Raw genomic sequence first — 20305 nt, forward strand, 5'->3', positions numbered from 1 at the left:
GCCTGAGTCCTTTCTTTGCCCCAGGAGCCCTAAGTTCGGGGTGTAGGGCAATCTGGAAATGCCAGGCTCCAACCATGACTGCTGAGAATGGGTGAATAAACTTGATTCCTTCACTCCTCGGGTAGAATGCCCCTGATCACCCACAGTGGTAATAATACATGTGTTACCAAGTGGTTTCTTGGTAACACACGTGTTATTACTTCTTTCTCTTCCCTATATCACTTTCCCACTTCCTCCTGGTATTTCCTAAAATAACCCCCCAAATAAATGAATTGACCCTTGAATTCTTCTCCAGGTCAGATTCTGGAGGAAACCAGTTTCTGGAGGATACACAGGCACGGGCCAATGCAATGTCTCACATAGGCACATGCACCCACATGGACACATGCAAATACACACAAGCACTCAGACACAACCATGACGCACAGAGCTGCAGGTGTACACACAGATAAAACCAAACACATACACAAACACAGAAGCTCAGCCACGGAAACACAGACATGGCCACGTCTCCAGACATACATGCATGTGCAGACATACTCACAGACACATGTATGCACCGATGTACATACTCCTGAGCAGACAGATGTGCTCCTGAGCATACACATGGATGCTTCTCGTCTTCCTCAGGTTCCCCCATCCCGGCAACAGAGTCCTCCTTGCCACCATGCTGAGCTTGAACACTGTGAGGACACTTACTGAACTCAACCTGTTTGGCAGCCCTTTCCCTGTCTGCCTTCCCTGGAGCAGACACCGAGTTAAGTCTAAGTCACTGACTTTCTCAGACACAGGGGCTGGTACACACCTACTGCTCTATGAGTGTATGGATTCCAGGACAGGTCTAGGGACATGGCTGCATCCCACAAACATCTGTGGAATTGAACTGCCTACTCTGGACCCCATAGGAAGCCACACCCAGAGTACAAGTATAATTGGAGATGGTGGGAAGGAATTCTGTATGCTTCTCAGGCCCAGTGATTCCAGGGATTGATTTTTCAGACAAGTCTGAGTGGACTTCTTCCACGCCAGGCCAGAGATGTGCTCAGTACCCACTGGTGACCAGCAGGGTATGGTACTTGCTCTTAGGGAGCTTATAGTCAAAGGGAGAAATGGAGGAAAACCCCACACATATAAGCAGTGAGATGGATGCAGGCCTGTAGATGCACTGGAGTAGGGTCAGAGGAGGTGTCTCTGAGGAGGTGGTGTTCAGGCCGTGGCCTGAAAGACCATAAACCTGCAAAGCAATGATCAGGGGTAAGCTGGCCAGATCATTGCAAAGATCTGGCAAAGAGAACGGGGGGAACAGCCGGCACCAAGGCCCTAAGGAAGGCCTAAGTGTGGCTTATCAGAGGGACAGTAAGAAGGCCAGTGTGTTGTGATGAGGAAGAGGTGGACAAAGGAAGCTGGGATATGCTTTTCCCCTGAGTACACCCATCCAAGGAGACAGAAAATCTCCCACATATCTCGCAATCAAGATAGGACCAAGCTAAACCTCCTTCCTCTCAGCTGCCCACTAGGGTCACTCTACTGCCCTCTACTGCTCAGGGCCAGTAAAGGGTAGGTTGGGGAGGACCCGCCTCACTCCCATTCCTTCCTGACTTAAAGTCTCTGGTTTCTGACACAGGACACTCTGTAAGCTCATCAGGGTCACTGTAGGAAGCTTAGTATCCTTATTTTACAGATAAGAAAACTGAGACCTGAGATGGGATCTAAGAGCAAGGGAAGGACAGAGCTGGGACTCATCTAATCTGTGTGTCTGGTGAGAGTACCCTTGCTCCTTGGGGTTGTCTATTTATTTATTTAGGTAATAGGGATTGAACCCAGGGGTGCTTAACCCCTGAGCCATATCACCAGCCCATTTTATATTTTATATAGAGAAGGGTCTTGCTAAATTGCTCAGAGCTTCACTAAATTGCTGAGGCTGCCTCTGAACTCCTAATTCTCCTACCTCAGCCTCCTGAGCTGCTGGGATTACAGGCATGTGTCACCATGCCTGGCTCAGGGCTGTCCTTTCTGAGTAAAATACTGGGCCCACCACATCATAATCATGCTGAAGGCTTCTTACAAATGCAGGTTCCTGGTCACCCCCACCACAGAATCAGACTCAGGCCTTGAAATTGGGATTTAAACCAGCTCCTCTACGGACTCAGGAAACCTTGCACCTAGTCCTGCTGTGGGCCTGGGACCGGCAGACTCATCCCATTTAGTGACCTGCTGAGTGACTCTTCTATGGCTCTGCTTCTTATCAGATAGATGGTGGTAAGGAGGATGCGACACCACAAGAGCATAAATTGGGGCAATGTTCTAGGTATCAGGTCAACTTGGAGTTAACTGGCCCATTATTTAAACATCAATTTGATATTTAAAGAGAATACTAAAATGTGGAATATATGCTAAACTTTTTGATTGTTCATGATAAAATGTGAGAAAACTGCGGCAGTCTGGCTGGGCACAAAATAACTGAGCCACACACAGCCTTGTAGGTTCAAACAGCAACTCTTTATTCCCGAACTCTCACTGCACTCTACACACACTTCCAGGGAACACACTCCCTCCACCGGGCTCCGCCCGCCAATTCTCCGGAACCTCCGAGAACTCAACCGGAACTCCAAAGTAGGGGGTGCCCGGGGCAGCAGGATCCGCCCTAATCCCAGCAGGATGTGCCCTAATCCCAGAGCAGGGTCACCTTTCAACCATTCCCTCTAGCAAAATGCCAGGCGTCATTCCGACAAACTGTGGCTCTCAACAGAAAACAAAGGATTTTTTAATGTGGGATTAGCTACTTTGGTCCAGTCTTGGCCTCCATCTCTGCTGCAGGGTCAAGTCTTGAGGGCCTGAATGGCTTCCGGTTTCTTAGTCCTTCTCCCTGGATGCATTAGGATTAATGGGTTCAGTCTTGCAGACAGATGGATTCTAATCCTAGTTCTTCCCTTACTAATTCTGTGCCTCAGTTTCTCCATCTGTAAAATGGGCATAATGCTGCACCGCTCCTGGGTTGTGATTAAGACTTCATGCACACTTGGTGTACACTAACTGCAGTTAATGGAAGCTGTCAGTTAGTTTACTGCTCACAGCCTGGCTTCAGGATTGTTCTCTGCATTACAATTCAAGGTTCCATGTAGGAAGGAACTTATTTGGCCTTATCGTCCCACCCCAAATGCTCTGGGGACAGCCAGCAAAGCCCTGATGGCCACAAGGAGCTGTGGCTGGTATCCTTGTGTCTTGCCCGAGGTCCCTGGGGTTAAGCTAGTGTCTCCAAACTCCCCTCAGCGGGGCAGTGGGTACAGGAATAAAAAGTTGCTGTAGCCCCTTGTGTCTTCACCAGAAGACTGAAATTTAAGAGGCTCAGTGACTTGCCAAACACCACAGAGCCAGACCAGATTCTGAACTATACTAGCCAATACAGTATCCATTAGCCATACCTACATTTAAATGAATTAAGATGAAACAAAATGAAAAATTCAATTCCTTAGCTATACTAGCCACATTTCAAGTGTTGTATAATCACATGTGACCAGTGGCAACCATATTGGACAGTGCAAATAAATATTTACATTATCCCAGAGGGTTATTTTGGTCTAGAGTCATGGTTCTCCGCTTTGGCTGTCCACTGGATTCGCCTGGAAAGGTTTTTAAAAATAGCAATGTCCTGTCTCTCCCTGCAAAGGTTCTGAATAGCATCCAGGGCTGCAAACTACTGCTTTGAAGCTCCATCTGCTTATTTCCTGCAAGTCCTTAGCTTATTTATTTATTCATTCTATGAGGCCAACATCACCCTGATTCCGAAACCAGACAAAGACACCTCAAAGAAAGAAAACTACAGACCAGGAGGATTTTTGCATCTAGGTTCATTAGAGATATTGGCCTAACAAGCCAGCCTAACTCCAGACTGCACCAGTTTGCCCCTGTTCCTCACACTTCTATTCTGTATATTACAAGCCCTCTGTGAAGTGTGTAACCTACACACAAAGTGCTCTTCCTTTTCTATCTGTGCCCTACTCATGGTCCCAAGCTCATGGTCCTGAGAGCAGGACCTGATAAACCTAAACCCTGCCCTTCTCTCCAGTTGAGAACCAGTCCTGCCCATCACAGACCCCAATACAATTCATGAGAAATATTGTAATTATTTCTCTATTTATTCAGCAAATATTTATTTATTTATTCACCCTCACTTTGTGTGGGTCTTGTGCTGGGTGTTGCGACACAGTCACATCTGTCCCCTGGAGCTGACATTCACAGGTAGAAGACAACAACCAAACAAGTTCAGTGTCAGATGATGATAAGGAACTGGAGGAAAATAAAGCAGAGAAAGGGAAGGGGAGGGTTGACAGTTTAAGTACAGTGGTCAGGAAAGGCTATACCCAGAAGGTGATATTTGAACAAAGTCCTGCTGGATGTGATGGGTCAAACTGAGCAGACACTGGGCCAACAGCAGGGCAAAGTCATGAAAACAGAGCATGGCTGACACAATTCTTGTTCAAGGAATAGCAAGAAGACCAATATCACTGGAGCAGAGGGAGCTGGAGGAGAGCAGCAGGAGTAGAGACAGAGAGGTGTTGGCCAGGTCTTTGGAGCAGATAAGTATGAAATCATACCCTTCATATTCAATTACAACTCAACATCAAGCTGTGACATGAAAAATAGTTCACAGGATCTCCCTCCCCCACCATGGCGGATATATTATTGTAGTTATTGAGAACACAGAGGCTGGGAGAGGTGTTGTCACTCCTGCTAGCTCACCAAGCCTGGAGGTGGCAGGGCTTGAACTCATCCCCAGACCTGCCCAACCTTGGTTCAAGCACTGTGCTGCCCTCCTTAGAATTTCAAACCTAGACCATCATCAGATACTAGGCAGACTGATAGCACTCATGGGGCTTTCCAGGTGCCGGCTTGGCTGGGCTAAGTTTTAGGATAGGGAGTGATCCTCGTCTTTCCCACTTCTTTCTCTGTTCCACCTTATAATGGCTTTGGCCCTTGGGCAGAGGTCTAGGAAGTGATGACAGGATGAGAGACTCTTGCAGGGGACCTGTCTGTGGGCTTTGTACCAGGACAGGCACCTCCCTGCTAGCGATGGGGGGGCTGAAAATGAAGCTTCCCTTTCAACCCTCCAATGTGGTGATTTCCCTCAACATTATTTGCTACTCCAATATTGAGCTCTGCCACAGCATGGAAGGTCCAGTTAGACCTGGACTCCAATCTAATTGAGGTGGCATGGAGGCATAGGACCTGTTTAGTCAGGTTGGGTGTCCCCTGCTCTTCTTCCCTGGTGGGTTGAGATACAGAAGACAGTGGAATCTGGAAAGATCAGGAGTGAGTAAAATCTGCCAATGACTCTCATGTTGAGCAAAACTGACATTTGAAAACTATTTTACAAAGGAGCTCTTCTAAATTCAATTTTCTAAATTACAAGCTCTTGTGAACCAGGGGTGTTTCATAATTATAATTGACAAAAACAGAAACAAAAATTCAAATGAAATAAACCCCAAACCAAAAATGCAACCCAACAATAAAAGAATTTTTTTTTTTTTTGTACTGGGGATTGAACTCAGGGGCACTCAACCACTAAGCCACATCCCATGCCCTTTCTTGTATTTTATTGAGAGACAGGGTCTCACTGAGTTGCTTAGCATCTCGCTAAGTTGCTGAGGTTGGCTTTGAACCCATGATCCTCCTTCCTTGGCTTCCTGAGCCATTGGGATTACAGGTGCAAGCCATCATGCCCAGCCAGTAGAAGAACTTTTGAGTTTAATGGATAATTATCACCAGCCCTTTTTATTTTTTATTTTGGGATAGTCTCCCTAAGTTGTTCAGGAAGGCTCCAAACTTATAATTCTCCTGTCTTAGAATCCTGAATTGTTGGGATCACTTATTTTAAGGATTGCATAGTATCTAAAATAAATTAGTCTGAGTATTTCCGATGTAAAGGAACAAATTCTGTGCTGAACCCCAGTTGAGATTAAACATACGCCTGTTTCTTATGTCTGTTCTCAGACTTTCCAGGTCTAAAAGAGACAAGCTCCTCTACAAGCCAGCTCACCCAGGTGATAGTTTCCGAGTTAACTGAATGAACCTAGCTCTGGTTTGCAGATCCAGGGATATACAGTCTCGGGTCTCTAGATGCAGTAAAAAACCCGATGGCCTGACCAGACCCTAATCAATATTGGAATCTGGACAAACTGACCTACACAGGAGAGGTGATAGAAGGTTCTTGAATCTTGCAATCCAGCTGATGAGGTCAACTGCAGGCAGGGAAGCCAGGTAGAGGAAAGGTCTTAACACCAGCCTGGGACTTTGGACCGCAGAAACTGAGTACGGAAGGCCTCTGGTGGCCGGGCCCCAATATTGCCTCCTCCTTCTTTCAGACAATTTGATAGCTTCTCAAGACTGAAGGGTGCTGAGGACATGCTGCGTCACACTCCCTCGTATTACCAATGGGGAAATTGGCCCACGGAGCAGAAGCGTTTTTCCTGAGGTCACACAGCGAATCAGGCGAGAACTGAGAATCGAATGTAGGTCTCTCCACTCTACGGCTGTGATTCCGAGTGACTCGTGTTCTTTTAAATGGACACTTGTCTTAAGCGCGTTCGGAGGGGCGAAGCACTTAGAATCTCCGAGAGGCGAAAAATTAGCTCTTCATAGCATCTTGGGCGGGTGCTTTAAAGCAACAGGACATACTAGCTCACGTGTCCTCCTTCCGAGGTCCTTGAGGCCGTCGCTTTGGGTGGTAAAGCCTGGCTCCGGCGCGAGGCATCCCGGGAAATGTAGTTCCACTTTTCTCCAGACGCTAAGTGTGGGCCGTGTGGAACTTCATTTCCCACAAGGCTGCGCTCCCCATCACGTGGGCCGGGTTACGGGCCGGTAGCGGCAAAACCCTGACCTGAGCTTTTTAAATTCTCAGGAGGAATGAGTGACTGCGGACACAGGCCTTTGGCAGCGCGGTTTGGGGTTACCTGCCTTGGCGAAGCGGAGTGCAGAGACCATGGTGCCAATCACACAACTCTGCTTCCGGTCGGCGGGCAAAAAGCTGAGGCTGGTCTCCTTTAATTGAGGTGGGCGGGACGCGGCGAAGCGATCCGTGTTGCCATTGGCGGCAGTTGGGGGCGCGGAAACTGAACTGGCGCAACTGCCGTCGCCACGAACTCGGGCTCCTCCGGCGTCTCTGGCGCAGCGATCCTAACCATGGCCGCACCCTGCTCAGTAAGTGCCTGCCGTGCCGCCTGTGCTTTAGTGTCCCCTCTGGGATGGCAGACACCTGGCTGGCCCGAGCAGTGACTGCGAGAGGGCGGGGTGAGGCGCTGGGTTCCCGGGCGGTCCGCGCCGCCTCCTGTTACGGTTTGCAGCGGACTGGTCGGCGGTCTTTCTGAGAGCCCGCTGCGTGTCAGGCCCCGCGTCGGTTTATTCTGGTGAACAAACAAGCTCCTGTCTCCAGGGTTCGCATCTTAGGAAGGAAGTCACGAGCGCGATGAGACTCAGGTGTGGCCTGGGACCAGTGTGGGCCTTTATAGTCTGTCTCCCCATCCCGAGCAATGGGTGGCTGGTCTGGGTCTTGTGAAACATCTACCCTTTTCCGACAGGTGTACACAGCAGGCCACTGGGATGTCGGGGATAGCCCAGGTCTGCTGTGTGACCTGGGCCCGGACACCCCATTTGGATTCCGGGCTCTTCAAGAAGACAGAGAGGAACCCTCCAAAGTTGGTCCTTTTGAGAATTTGCTTCCAGTGGACCTGGCTTTCTGGCTAGAGGGTAGTCTGTTGCCTCCCCGCGATCCCCCACCCTGAGGCGTCTGAGAATCTGGGCAGAGGGCCCAGGCTAGGACCCAGACCTCTTGACTTCTAACCCGATGCTCACCCTGCCTCCCCATACAAACCCTTCTTGGGGAAGATGAAGCCAACATCTAGGGAACACAGAAGGAAGAGGGATTTGGGCATTTTAAAGGCACCCATGATCAGAGGTAGATCTGTACTTGTCTCTTCCCACTGAACCCAGAGTTGGACCCTGTCTTGCACTCGTTTTTCCCGAGACAGGTAAGGGCAAGAGGCAGAATGGAGCACTTGCTATCTGTTGGAGTCCCTCTCCCTGTTTTTTGAAAAGGGCGCTCAAGCAGGTGTGCTGGGGGTGGAGCTGGGCATTGGGCCATGGAGCCTTTGTTTTGGTTACAGCTTTGTGGGGTGACATCAGCTTTGCTCTGCCCTATGGACATCCTTTCCCAAGGAGAGTCTTTGCGAAATACTTCATTGTGGTTTCGGATATTTTTTAAAAAATGTTTATTTATTTTTTAGTTGTAGTTGGACATAATACCTTTATTTTATTTATTTTTATGTGGTGCTGAGAATCGAATCCAGGGCCCCACACATGCTAGGCAAGCGCTCTACCCCTGAGCCACAACTCCAGCCCCAATGGTTTCGGATATTTAATATGGAGGGATACATTTGGATGACTGGAGGGTAACACCTCAAGTGCTCAGATACATACTGCTGTTGCATGGAGAGATGCCGCAGTCTGGCTGGGCACAAATGCTGCAGTCTGGCTGGGCACACAATCACGAGCCACCACACAGCTTGTAGATTCAAACAGCAACTCTTTATTCCCGGCTGGGCACACAATCACGAGCCACCACACAGCTTGTAGATTCAAACAGCAACTCTTTATTCCCGAACTCACACCAGCCGTCTACAATCACGTTCTGGGGAAATCCACGTTCTCTTGCCAAATTCACCTCCACTGGGCTTCTATCTCCAAAATATATTGTCTGAATCCTGTGGGAACTCAAGGGGAACTCAGGCAGCAGGATACGCCCTATTCCCAGCAGGAATAATCTTAAACCTTAAACCTGGAACCTAAACTGGGAACGCCCTAAACACGATTATCTTAAAACCGGGAACACCCTAATCTGCCTTGGTCCTTGAGCAAGGTCACGTACATTCAATGTCACTGCAACATGTCAGCAACATGGGGTACGCTGGCAAGGAAATTGTCATACCTACTTGGCTAATGGCTCCCAGCAGAGAGAGTCTCTTCCTAAGTAGTGTCCTGAATGCCCCTACTGTTTCTCTGATGTTGGGTAGAGATTGTGTTGATGCCATCAGGAGTCTGTCCAGGGCTGACCTTTGTGTTCACTAACCAGTTCACAGGGAAATTGAGGGCACAGGATCTGATACCTGAGATGGAAAGTGCTTGAAAGGCCCATTTTTCCTCTTTGCCCTCACCATCCCCAATACTTGGGATTGAACTCAGGGCACTTTACCACCGAGCTATATCCCCAGCACTTTTTATTTTGAGACAGGGTGTCACTAAGTTGCCAAGGCTGGCATAACTTTATTGAGGTACTATTCCTATACCTTAAAAATTCACTTAAAAAAAAAAAGAGAGAGAGAAACCTCATACACAATAATAGTACTTCCCTTCCCCCCTCTTTCGAGCTTCTGAGAACCATAAACTACTTTCTGTCTCAATAGATTTGACTATTCTGGATGTTTCATATAAGTGAAATCAGATAAAATGTTCCTTAAGTTTTCAAGGCTCACCTATGTAGCATGTGTCCTTTTTATGGCTGAATAATATTGTTATATGAATATACCATATTTGGTTACCCTGTTGTTGAAAACGTGGGTTTATTCACTATTTGGATAGTATGAATAATGCTGCTGTGAACATTCACAAGCAAGTTTTTGTGTGAACATGTTTCCAGTTCTTTGAGGTATTTGCCCAGAATTGATGGGTCATTTGTTAACTCTGATGAATTGACAGACTTTTTTCCACAGTGACTATTTTGCTGCTGTTGTTGGTTCGTCTAAGATTTTTTGGGGGGTGGGGGGGAATGAGTTGAGTTTCCATACAAATTTTAGGATTAGCTTGGGGCCTGAGATTTTGATAGGAATTATCAGGGCTGACCTTTGGGTTCACTAACCAGTTCACAGTACAGGCTCTGATTCCTGAGATGGAAGGTGCTTGGAAGGCCCATTTTTCCTCTTTACCCTCTTCACCCCAATACTGGAGATTGAACCCAGGTTCACTTTATCACTGAGCACTTTTTATTTTTTAATTTGGGACAGGGTTTCACTAAGTTGCCAAGGCTGGCCTCAAAACCATCCTGTCTCGGTCCCTAACTAGTGAGGATGATAGGTATGTGCCACTGTGTCTGGCTCCTTGGGCTATTTTGGACATTTTATATAAGTGAAATCAGATAAACTGTGGCCTTTGGTGTCTGACTTCTTTCTGGTATTTTGACAGGAATTATGTTGAATCTGTAGAATGATTTGCTATGTATTATATCTTAACAATATTGTATTCCAATTCACAACATGGGACATCTTTCCATTTTTTTTTTTAGTTTCTTTTTAATTTTTTTCAAGATATTAGTTTTACTGTATGTGTCTTATATTTCTTTTGTTAAATTATTCCTAAATATTTTTTGTTTACCATAAGTGGAGCTGTTTCTTTTATAGATTGCTAATTGCTACTGTATGTGTGTTGATTTTGTATCCTGCTTTCTTGCTGAACTCACTTATTAGTTCTACTAGTTTGTAGTGGATTCCTTAGAATTTCCTGTATATAAGATCACACCTTGAGCTTTTTTTTTTTTGTGTGTGTGTGTGTGTGTGTGGTGCTGGGGATTGAACCCAGGGCCTTGTGCACGCAAAGCAAGCACTCTACCAGCTGAGCTGTGTCCCCAGCCCCACACCTTGAGCTTTTTTAACCCTTCCTGCCTGTTATAATTAGTCTTGGCTCTGGGGCAGCCTCTTCACTTATTTAATGTGACTCTTTTGCAGGAGGACCCCTCACTGGAGAGGCATTTTAAGGGCCACCGAGATGCAGTTACCTGTGTGGACTTCAGCGTCAACATGAAGCAGCTGGGTAACAGAAGGCATCTTGTCCCAGGCACTAGGTTATGAGTTGAGAACCCTTGAGTTTCTACCTGGGAGGTGTGGTGTAGGGGCAGCAGAGCACAACAGTGACGTGGGTACTTTGTCTGGATCCTCTTCTTGTTTTCACTTACCAACCATCAGGGCACTGGGCTTCATGAATTCCATTTTACATGCAAAGAGCATGACACTTAGAGAGGTTAGGGCCTTTGCTGTAGTTACACAGTCTTTGAAGGTAAGACAAGAGTCTGGCTATTCCCTGCACATTCCAGTCTCCTCTTAGTGGGCTCTAAGCTGTGAGCCCATTTCCTTCAGTCTTAGATTCTGTTGTTCACAGTATTATGATACCCCTGGGGTTTTGTTTGTTCATTTGTTTGTTTTTGGTGCTACAGGGGTATCTTACCACTGAGCTACATCCCCAGCCTTTTAATTTTTTATTTTGAGATCAGGTCTCACTAAGTTGGCCTCAAACTTGGGATCCTCCTGCCTCAGCCTGCTGAGTTACTGGGATGACAGGCCTGTGCTGTTGTTCCTAATGGTACACCTTCTTGTTACAGAGGCCTACCAGTGAAAAGATGTTGAGCAGAGCCTGGGAACCCCCACCCCCACCACCCATTCCCTTTTGCTGTGGCTGGGTGCCTCCCTTCCTTAGTCACATGGGATTCATACAGTTTCCTGGTTGTGTCTTTCTTGTTCCCATGGAGTAGGCTCACCCCTTCTTTTTGTCAAGATCTCTTGCCAGAAGCTGTTGGCTTCATGGTTTGCTATAGGCAAAGGGAACTGAAGTCATTTTCGGGTCTGTTCTGGGGACCTCTTTTAGGTTTTCTATTGAGTTGTGTCTTCTCAATGGTTGAATGGGTTGGGCTGGCTCCTTAGTACTGGGAAGACTTGGTCTTTGTGCCTTCAGGGTGTGTCAGTAGGTAGACTAAGGGCCCCATGGAGATGAATTTTCCCAGATCCCTGGATTGTAGCTCAAGTCTGGCATATTGAAGGGCCTCTGTTGGACTGATTTCTATGTAGGACTGTACTTGGAGAGTTGCCAGGCATTAGACTCTCCAAATTTCACGTCAGCGTCACTGGCAGTATGGGTTGTCACTGTGGGGACCCTGTTTGTAAATGCTGGGAATGTGGAGCTAGGCCCGATTTCCCCACTGCTTCCCCAGTATCCTAGTGAAGCCTTGTGGACCACTCAAGCCAAGATTCATAGCATCACCCACTCTCTTCAGCCAGTGGCTCCATGGACTCGTGCCTCATGATCTGGCACATGAAGCCCCAGTCACGCGCTTACCGCTTCACGGGCCATAAGGATGCCATCACCTGTGTGAACTTCTCCCCCTCCGGACATCTGCTTGCCTCAGGATCCCGTGACAAGACTGTTCGCATCTGGGTGCCCAATGTGTGAGTTATATATCTGAGGGGTTTGACAGAGGCTGGGACCCTGAGCCAGGGCTGTCCCCACTAAGGTCTCTATTTTGGCTCTGGGTTGCTTACGGTGTGACATTTGTCCTACCACAGAGGAAGAACATCATCAGAGGCTGGGCTTTAGTTGGGCCTCTCTCCTCAGGTTTGGAGAGGGGTTCTGGGGTGCCACTAGCCATCCTCAAAAGGTCTGCTACTTGACATTGCTTGCATGTGGGTGGAGATGGAAGGGCAGTGCTCTGCTCCTGTGTTGGAGGCTCTGGAGGGACTGGGATACTCAGGATTGGACTGATTTTGGGAGGGTTACTTGAAGGGTAGGAGAGCTTTGATGTGCTTCTTGGCCCTTATGTCACTTATAGGTTTCCTGATTTGTTTTCTATCTTCTTAGTAAAGGTGAGTCCACTGTGTTTCGTGCACATTCAGCCACGGTGAGAAGTGTCCACTTCTGCAGTGATGGCCAGTCCCTTGTGACAGCCTCTGATGACAAGACAGTCAAGGTGTGGTCAACTCATCGCCAGAGATTCCTGTTTTCCCTGAACCAGCACATCAATTGGGTCCGCTGTGCCAAGTGAGCATTGTCATGTCTGGAGCTCTTGGAGGAACCCAGGGGTTGAGGAGGGATATAGTGAGGCTGTTAGGTATCATCTTGTAACCTTGGGCAAGTTACTTAGCTACCCACCAATCTTCCTGTGCTTTGGTTTCTTTATTTGTAAAATGGCAATAATGCTTTGGTTTCTTTATATTTAAAATGGCATTTGTAAATATATTTCCTACATTGTATTTGTTGAGAAGTTTCACTGAGTTGATGACACATAAATTAGTCAACTGGCCACCATGATGATGATCTGACATTGGTGCTGACATAGCACTAGCTGAGCCAGTAGGGACCACTTCTTAACAATAGCAATATCAGTAATAAGACATTGTCAGAACTACAACTGTATAAATTTTCCTTGTTTCTCGGGATGGTCTCTCGGCTAGATGGTATCATTTGCATTTTGCAGATGAGACTCAGAACAGCACAGTGTCTTGTCCCAGGGTACATAGTAGGTAAGTGGAAGAGCTAGGGATTGAACCCAAGTCTCTCTGGCATAAGTCTTGCCTACTTTCTGCTGGAGTTTTCTCCTCCTCAGAGACTTTTTTTTTTTTTTCTCCCCAGAGCTGCTAGAGGGGGTTTCAGGGTCCTAGGGGGATTGGCTTGGAGGCTGGCCCTCTCTTTGGTATGGGAGGCTATGTTAAGCACATGGGGAGCCAGGTGACCTGAAGGACTTTTCATGGTCCAAGAATTACAGACACAGCTTTGCATATTCCTAATTATTTGATTCCTTTTGTTTTATTGTTTTTTGGTACCAGTGATAAAACCCAGGAATGCTTAATCACTGAACCACATCTCTAGCTGTTTAATTTTTAATTTTAATACAAGGTCTCACTAAGTTGCTGAGGCTGGCTTTGAACTTACTCTCCTCCTACTTCAGCCTCCCAAGCTGCTGGGATTACAGGCATGTGCCACTGTTCCTGGCTATTTAATTCCTTTCAACAGAGTTCTCTCCCTCTCCCCACTCTCCCTTGCTGTCTCTCTCTCTTTTTTTTCTTCTCTCTTTGCTCCAGAGAAGAGGGTTGAGGGGGCAAGGGGACACTAGGAAAACATTGCAGTCAGAGATTTGGGACTGTTGAGCTGGCTGTTCTGAGAATCCATGCAAGTTCTTGTTCCCTAGGGCAGCGCTCATTCCTTTGTCCTGGGAGGTGCCTGATTGCTCTTAAGGTCTTACGGTCAAAGTCCTAAGAACAGGAGGGACCAGGCCAGCAAAGTGGCTTGTCAGGCCCTTAGCAGGCCTTTGGTGGTTAGGTCCCCATGACCTTCATGCTGTTGGGTTGGCAGGTTGTGTTTTGCTGACCCAGATAACCTGGGAGCAAGATAGTTACACCTGATGTGGGGTTCCTCACCGCTTCGTGCTAATAAGCCAGGAGTCAGCACTGGGTATGTGTTGCCACATGCCATGTACCTGTTGGTCCCCCTGTCCCCCTACTACACCATGTGAGGATTGAACCTAGGGCCTCATGCATGGCAAGCACTCTACCACTGAGCTACATCCATCCCTTGGCCCTCTTTACTGGGGGGTTTTGTGCATTGTGTTACTGTATGCTTACTGTGGGATAGGTACTACTTTACTCCACCTCAAAGAGAGGTAAGCACTTACCCAGGGTCACTTGGAGTTGCAGCAAGATGTGTACCCCTAGATAGTTCCTGGGTCAGGTAGTATGCATTCAGGGAAAGGTAGCTGTGGAAAATGGTGTGTGATTCCCATGCAGTCTTTGTTAATCAGTGCTGTGACTTCTTCCCTGTCTGGCTCAGATTCTCCCCTGATGGGAGGCTCATCGTGTCTGCAAGTGATGACAAGACTGTCAAGCTGTGGGACAAGACCAGCCGGGAGTGTGTGTACTCATACTGTGAGCATGGCAGGTAAGTCCTAATGCTATCTTTTATCTGCAAGTGCTCCAGTACAGAGTGCAGACCTGGGCATGCCAGGGGTCTTCAGGGGCTGGAGCCATGGGGGTGGCAGCTACACCTCTTCTGCTTCTTGGCTGGTACCTTTTGTACAAGCTCTGTATGTTTTCCTGTGTGAACGGAAAGTATCCCACAAACGACAGGAATGTTTAACCTCAAGCTATGTAATTATTTAAGCCTCCCTCTTTTCCCTTTACTTTCTAGTTCTCAAAATTGTAACATGTCTGTCTCTGAGCGGTTGAACTCACTGCCCCAAACTTCATTTTCAAGATTCCATCTATATTACCTGTGGTGATGGATTTATGAATGAAAGCCTTGTCAGATTTTTATAGCAGGTGATAACTGTTTATACTGTGCCACATCATGAAGAGGGGAAGGAGCCTGCATTCAAGTAGGGACTCAGTTGTTCCAGGTTCCTAAATGGACCCGAGCTTCTGCCCACTTTGGTTATGCTGGGAACCACAAGGAAGGGCTTCTCCTGAGAGCCTGTGTATTGAAAGCCCTTGGTACGTCTCCTAGAGATACATAGCCAGCACTTCAGCTGGCAGGACTTACTTGGGAGCCAGCCCAGGCAAGGGTACTAGTTTCAGCTCTGGAACTCCAGAGCAGCCTTGCTGACCTGTGGGTTTAAAGACAACCTTTTCTGCTTGTACTTGAAAATTGATCTTGGTAAGTCCACCTTAGTTCACTGCTAGTGACTATTCTCACTTTATTCTTGCTCTCCCTTGGTCATTGGTTTAAAAAGGGGGGAAAAAAAAAGTATTCTGGTTTGAGGAATCAGTGTGAGCAGATGCACAGGGCTAGGAAAGCGATAATGATTTTGGTTCCATCCTGAGCCAGGCAGACCTCCTTCAGTTCCCGATGGCCCCTGTTTTCTAGCTTTGTCACCTATGTGGACTTCCACCCTAGTGGTACATGCATTGCTGCCGCTGGCATGGACAACACAGTGAAGGTATGGGATGTGCGGACTCACCGACTGTTACAGCATTATCAGTGTGAGTATTGAACAGCCCCGTGGGCCTATAAACAGCTATGGTGGGACTGTGCTGGTTCCAGATATTTGGTTTGTTGCTGTAGACATTTGGTTTGATGCTCCTGAGGACATCCCTGAGGAGGAGTCTTCGGTCTGTTGGATAACCAGGGATGAGCAGTCTGTGGTGTGCCTGTCCTGCTTGGAATGTTGACTAGGAAAAGGAACCTGGTACCATTGGGCTTCCAAAAAGCCCTTTGGTGCCCAGCTATAAGGTGGCAGAGTCTCACGCACACTGTAGCTGGGATCTTTGGCTAGAACTCCTCCCCTTTAAGGCCACTTCTGGGGCCATCCATTGCTCTTATTTCTCCCCATAATGGAGATTGTCCTGTAGGGCCATGGGACAAGACTGACCATACAGGTCAGGATTGGTGGGACCTTGGCCACCTCTGGTTTCAAGGTATCATCCTCGTGTAAAGCCATATAGAGGGTTGACTTAGCAGCCAGGCTCAGGAGTCAGGCCCAGGGCTGTGCACCCTGATTTAATGTAGCTTTTGACACAGGTATGGGCTTTGAGATTCAGAGCTCTCCCTAATACTCCCATGATCACTTCTAGCTGCTCTCAGATATTTGAGGACAGCACTTTCTTAGGATAACCCTGGTGACCAGACCTCCCAAGAATGGGGAGAAGTTTCTGGCCTGGGAACAGCACAGGGTGGAGGATGACTCTTTGACCAACTTTGGCATTCCTGGTTGTGACACTGGGTATTCATTTGACTCCTTGGAGCTCATGGGACAATGATAGGGCCTCTCTCCGAGGTGGTGTTGGAGGGTTTATGAGTTGGTTCATGTCAAGAAGTAGGAGAATAGCTGGCACAAAGTGGGAATAAGGTACAGTATTAGTGATGCTGCTGCTCTCGCTGAGTCTACTTCCTGAGTTCTTTTTTTAAATCTTTTATTGATTTTTTTTTTAAATACACAATAGCAGTGGAAAGCATTATAATTCTTATTACACATATAGGGCACAATTTTCATATCTCTGTATATAAAATATGTTGATGCCAATTTATGCCTTTATATATATACTTTTTTTTTGCTTGCAATTCTTAATACACACATATACCACAATTTTTCATATCTTTGTTTGTATATAAAGTATGTTGACACCCAATTCAAGTCTTCATACATGTTCTTTGTATAATGATGTCTATCACATTCCACCATCCTTGCTAATCCCCTGCCCCTCCCTTTCCTTCCCACCCCTCTTCCCTATCTAGAATTCATCTATTCCTCCCATACTCTCCCTCCCTATCCCACTATGAGTCAACCTCCTTATATCAAAGAAAACATTTGGCATTTGGTTTTTGGGGATTGGCTAACTTCATCTTCTAACATCTTCTCCAACGCCATCCATTTACCTGTAAATACCATGATTTTGTTCTTTCTTAATGCTGAGTAAAATTCCACTGTGGATATATGCACATTTTTTTTTTATCCATTCATCTACTGAAGGACATCTAGGTTGGCTCCACAGTTTAGCTATTGTGAATTGTGCTGCTATAAGCATTGATGTGGCTGTGTCCCTGTAGTATACTGTTTTTAAGTCCTTTGAGTATAGTCTGAGGCTTCCTGAGGTCTTTTAAGAGTCTGGTCTCCTGGTAAGGCCAATTGTTGGTCAGGACCTGCAATAATATACATCACCACTGGATGGCAGGGCCCAGCCACATAAACCAGGTTTTTTTAAAAAAATATGTACCCAAACATGTATATCATTTCTCTTGTTACCCATTCCTTAATCAATACAATATAAAAACTATTTACATAGTGTTTAAATTGTATTAGATATTATAAATAGTAAAAAAAAAAAAAAAACCCAAAACCAAAAAACACACACAGTCCTGGCATCTGTCATTGATGCTCTTTCAGAACCTTCTAGAACAGAACAGTAGTGGGGTCTACTATCCACTTGGAGACCACCACCACTCGGAGAGTTGTGGTCCTTTCCCTTCTTCAGGCTTAGAGGCCCTTCTTCTGCTCTGGGTCAGGCCTGAGTTAAGGGTTGGGTTGGGGTGTTGGATACATTTGTGCATCTACTGGTGAAGGTGGGCAGGTCAGAACAGGGAGGGCTTGGGCAAGGAGAGATGGGACAGGAAGTTGACAAGACAGTGCAGTTTTCATGAGTGAAGCCTATTTTCCTTCTTGTAAAGGGAATGATAATAGATCCTTATGCAGTGAAGATCTGAAGGGAGAATCCACATGAGGATTATAATATAGGGCTGGGTGTGGTTTGTACCACATGAGTCCTGACGCTGAGAGGAGAGGGTCTTCAGGCCTATCCCTGATGATTCAGGAACCTAGGCCCAGTGTTCATGGAGTACAGCAGCAGGTACCCCTTAGAAAGAGCCTTGAATGCCGTCTGTGGCCTGAGTCCCAAAGATGAGTCCTGACTGGTGATAGTGGGAAAATGGGCCTGTCACTTGAGGAGCAAAGGGATGAGGGACATCTGAGAAAAAAGCAGTGTTGATAATATATGGATGGAGTATTGCTGTCTCATGGTGACTGGTGGGTGGGCTATCAGAGCTTAATGTTAAAGTGAGCTCTGACATCAGAGTGGGGAGGGGTCAGGCCCAGGGAATGGCTTGTGGGATTTGGGATGAGAGAACAGCTGATGCCACATCCTGGGGCTCCATAATTGGAAGGCCCTGGAAGAAAAATGGCCACAAAACAGCTGGAGTGAGAGTTATGAAGTCCATCTCCCAGTACTAGAGTGCTGGAGAAATTGAAGCCAGGGGAAGAAAGAGAGTGGGGTTTCTTGGGGGGGGGGGTCAGGAGGTAGAGCAGTGCAGAGCAGGTGAGGGGGAGGGGTGGGTCCAGGGAGAGGGCCTTGAGTTCTGGGGGAACAGGCTAGGCAGTGGACAAGAGTGAAGCTTAGTGATAATGGGGCTGGGGAAGTGGATGCACTCAGGTAAGTACCAGAACTAAGTCCTGAGTTATTTTAGTTATGCCCAAAAGACCAGACAAGAACAATGTAGAGGAGGAAAAGTTCATTTTGACTCATGGTATCAGAGGTTCAGTCCATGGTTGGCCCACTCCATAGCTCTGGGGCTGGAGTGAAGCAGAGCATCATGATAGAAGGGCATGGCATAGAAAGCAGCTCAGACATAACAGCCAGGGAGCACAGAGTGAGCTCCACTCACCAGGGACAAAATGTGAACCCCAAGGCACACCTCCAACAACCTATCTGCCTACAGTTACCATCCAGTTAATCCATATCCACGGATTAATCCATGGATTAGGACACAACTCATAATATAATCATCTCACCTCTGAAAATTCTTGCAGTGTCCCACACTAAACCTTAACATGAGTGCACCTGAGTATATATCCTAGTGAACAGGCTCCACTGGGAACTTCCAGTCTGCTTTTGCTGCTGTCCTTTCCTCTTGAGATGGAGCTCCTTATTGAGCCTGCAACATCTTGTTTCTCTGCTGCCCTGTTGTAGATCGGAGTCTTGAAAAGACTTGGCACATCCTGTAAACACAGTAGGTTCCCCCTGAGCTCCCCTTCCAATGCTGTGTCACCTGGCAGGTGTTCACAGGAGAGCAGACTCATCCCCTAGCCTCAAGGCTCACCTTCAGGTGCTCAGTAAGCTGAATGGATCTGAGCTCATTGGGTAGGGGAATGTACCTCTCACTATTCTTGCTGATGGAGGAACCAGGACAGGTCTGCTCAGATCTAGGGTCTCCCCAAAGGGTTCTGTGGGTATAACCCACCATGTGGGAAGCTCCCACCCCCACGTGCAGTGGGGTCTCTTTGGAGGCTGATTCCACAAGAAAGGCTCTCAGCATTATGGTGGAAGATGCCTGATCTCTTTTCTGTCTCTGGTTTCTAGGAAACCCAGGGGAAAGGTTTTAAGGATGCAGTGATATCCAGTGTCTCTCTCCCCTGTTGATTCTGGATGGATATCAGGCACTTCCTAAGTGGCTTTCTGGTATGTGAGTCCAGTAGACTCTTCTGAGAGAATTGGTTAATGATATTGCAGTGTGTGTCTGGCCACCCCCCAGTCATGCTTTGTAGAGGGCACTCCCCGTCTTGGGTTGGGTTGTTGGAGTTGAAGCCTGCTTGGGGCTTTGGACTATAGATAGCTGGCACCATTTATCTTGGGCTAGCCAACTCTCCTCCCAGGCAAAGAGTTACTTGGCTCTGGCCTATCACTGTGGGGAGCATTTCTGATTTCCCAATTCAGTTAAGGAGACTAGCTGGTAGAGCCCTAAGAGTGCCAGTCCCCATGGAGGTGGGTTAGGATCCATATGCTCTGAACCCACGTTAAGACTGTTCAAACATCTGAGCAGCAGCCCCCGTCCCAGAATCCAAATGTGCTTTGTGAGTTTACAGGCATGTGCTGATCCATTATCTAGTGATATCTAGTGACAGGCCTGGGTGGCCAGCAAGGCAGGACAATGTCCCACTTTGATGATGGCCATGCAGCTAGGAGGCTATGAATCTGGGTCTCCAGCTCAGGGCCTCCAAGTCTGGAATTCTGCCATC

General features: G+C 47.3%; 2 protein-coding genes across 5 annotated transcripts in view; one reads left to right on the forward strand and one right to left on the reverse strand.

The window, feature by feature from the left end:
- Glyctk (glycerate kinase) overlaps nucleotides 1-20305 on the reverse strand; it is a 264580-nt gene that overhangs the window by 134503 nt on the left and 109772 nt on the right. The window lies entirely within an intron of this gene.
- The window catches only part of Poc1a (POC1 centriolar protein A), a 71347-nt gene continuing 57338 nt past the window's right edge, over nucleotides 6297-20305 (forward strand). The window contains exons 1-7 of one of the 4 annotated variants that reach the window (XM_046431298.2): nucleotides 6297-6509; nucleotides 6899-7197; nucleotides 10770-10854; nucleotides 12089-12260; nucleotides 12670-12849; nucleotides 14635-14742; nucleotides 15667-15782. In XM_046431298.2, coding sequence (XP_046287254.1) covers nucleotides 7180-7197; nucleotides 10770-10854; nucleotides 12089-12260; nucleotides 12670-12849; nucleotides 14635-14742; nucleotides 15667-15782 — 679 coding nt within the window. In that variant the 5' untranslated portion in view covers nucleotides 6297-6509; nucleotides 6899-7179. Of the gene's footprint in view, nucleotides 6510-6898; nucleotides 7198-7239; nucleotides 7474-10769; nucleotides 10855-12088; nucleotides 12261-12669; nucleotides 12850-14634; nucleotides 14743-15666; nucleotides 15783-20305 lie in introns of those variants that run through there. The other 3 variants (XM_046431293.2, XM_046431297.2, XM_046431295.2) reach the window with 3 other exon arrangements.

Source organism: Marmota monax, unplaced genomic scaffold (assembly GCF_021218885.2).
Source record: "Marmota monax isolate L192 unplaced genomic scaffold, Marmota_monax_Labrador192_F-V1.1 WCK01_AAM20220418_F8-fsc00022, whole genome shotgun sequence".
NCBI classification, from domain to species: domain Eukaryota; kingdom Metazoa; phylum Chordata; class Mammalia; order Rodentia; family Sciuridae; genus Marmota; species Marmota monax.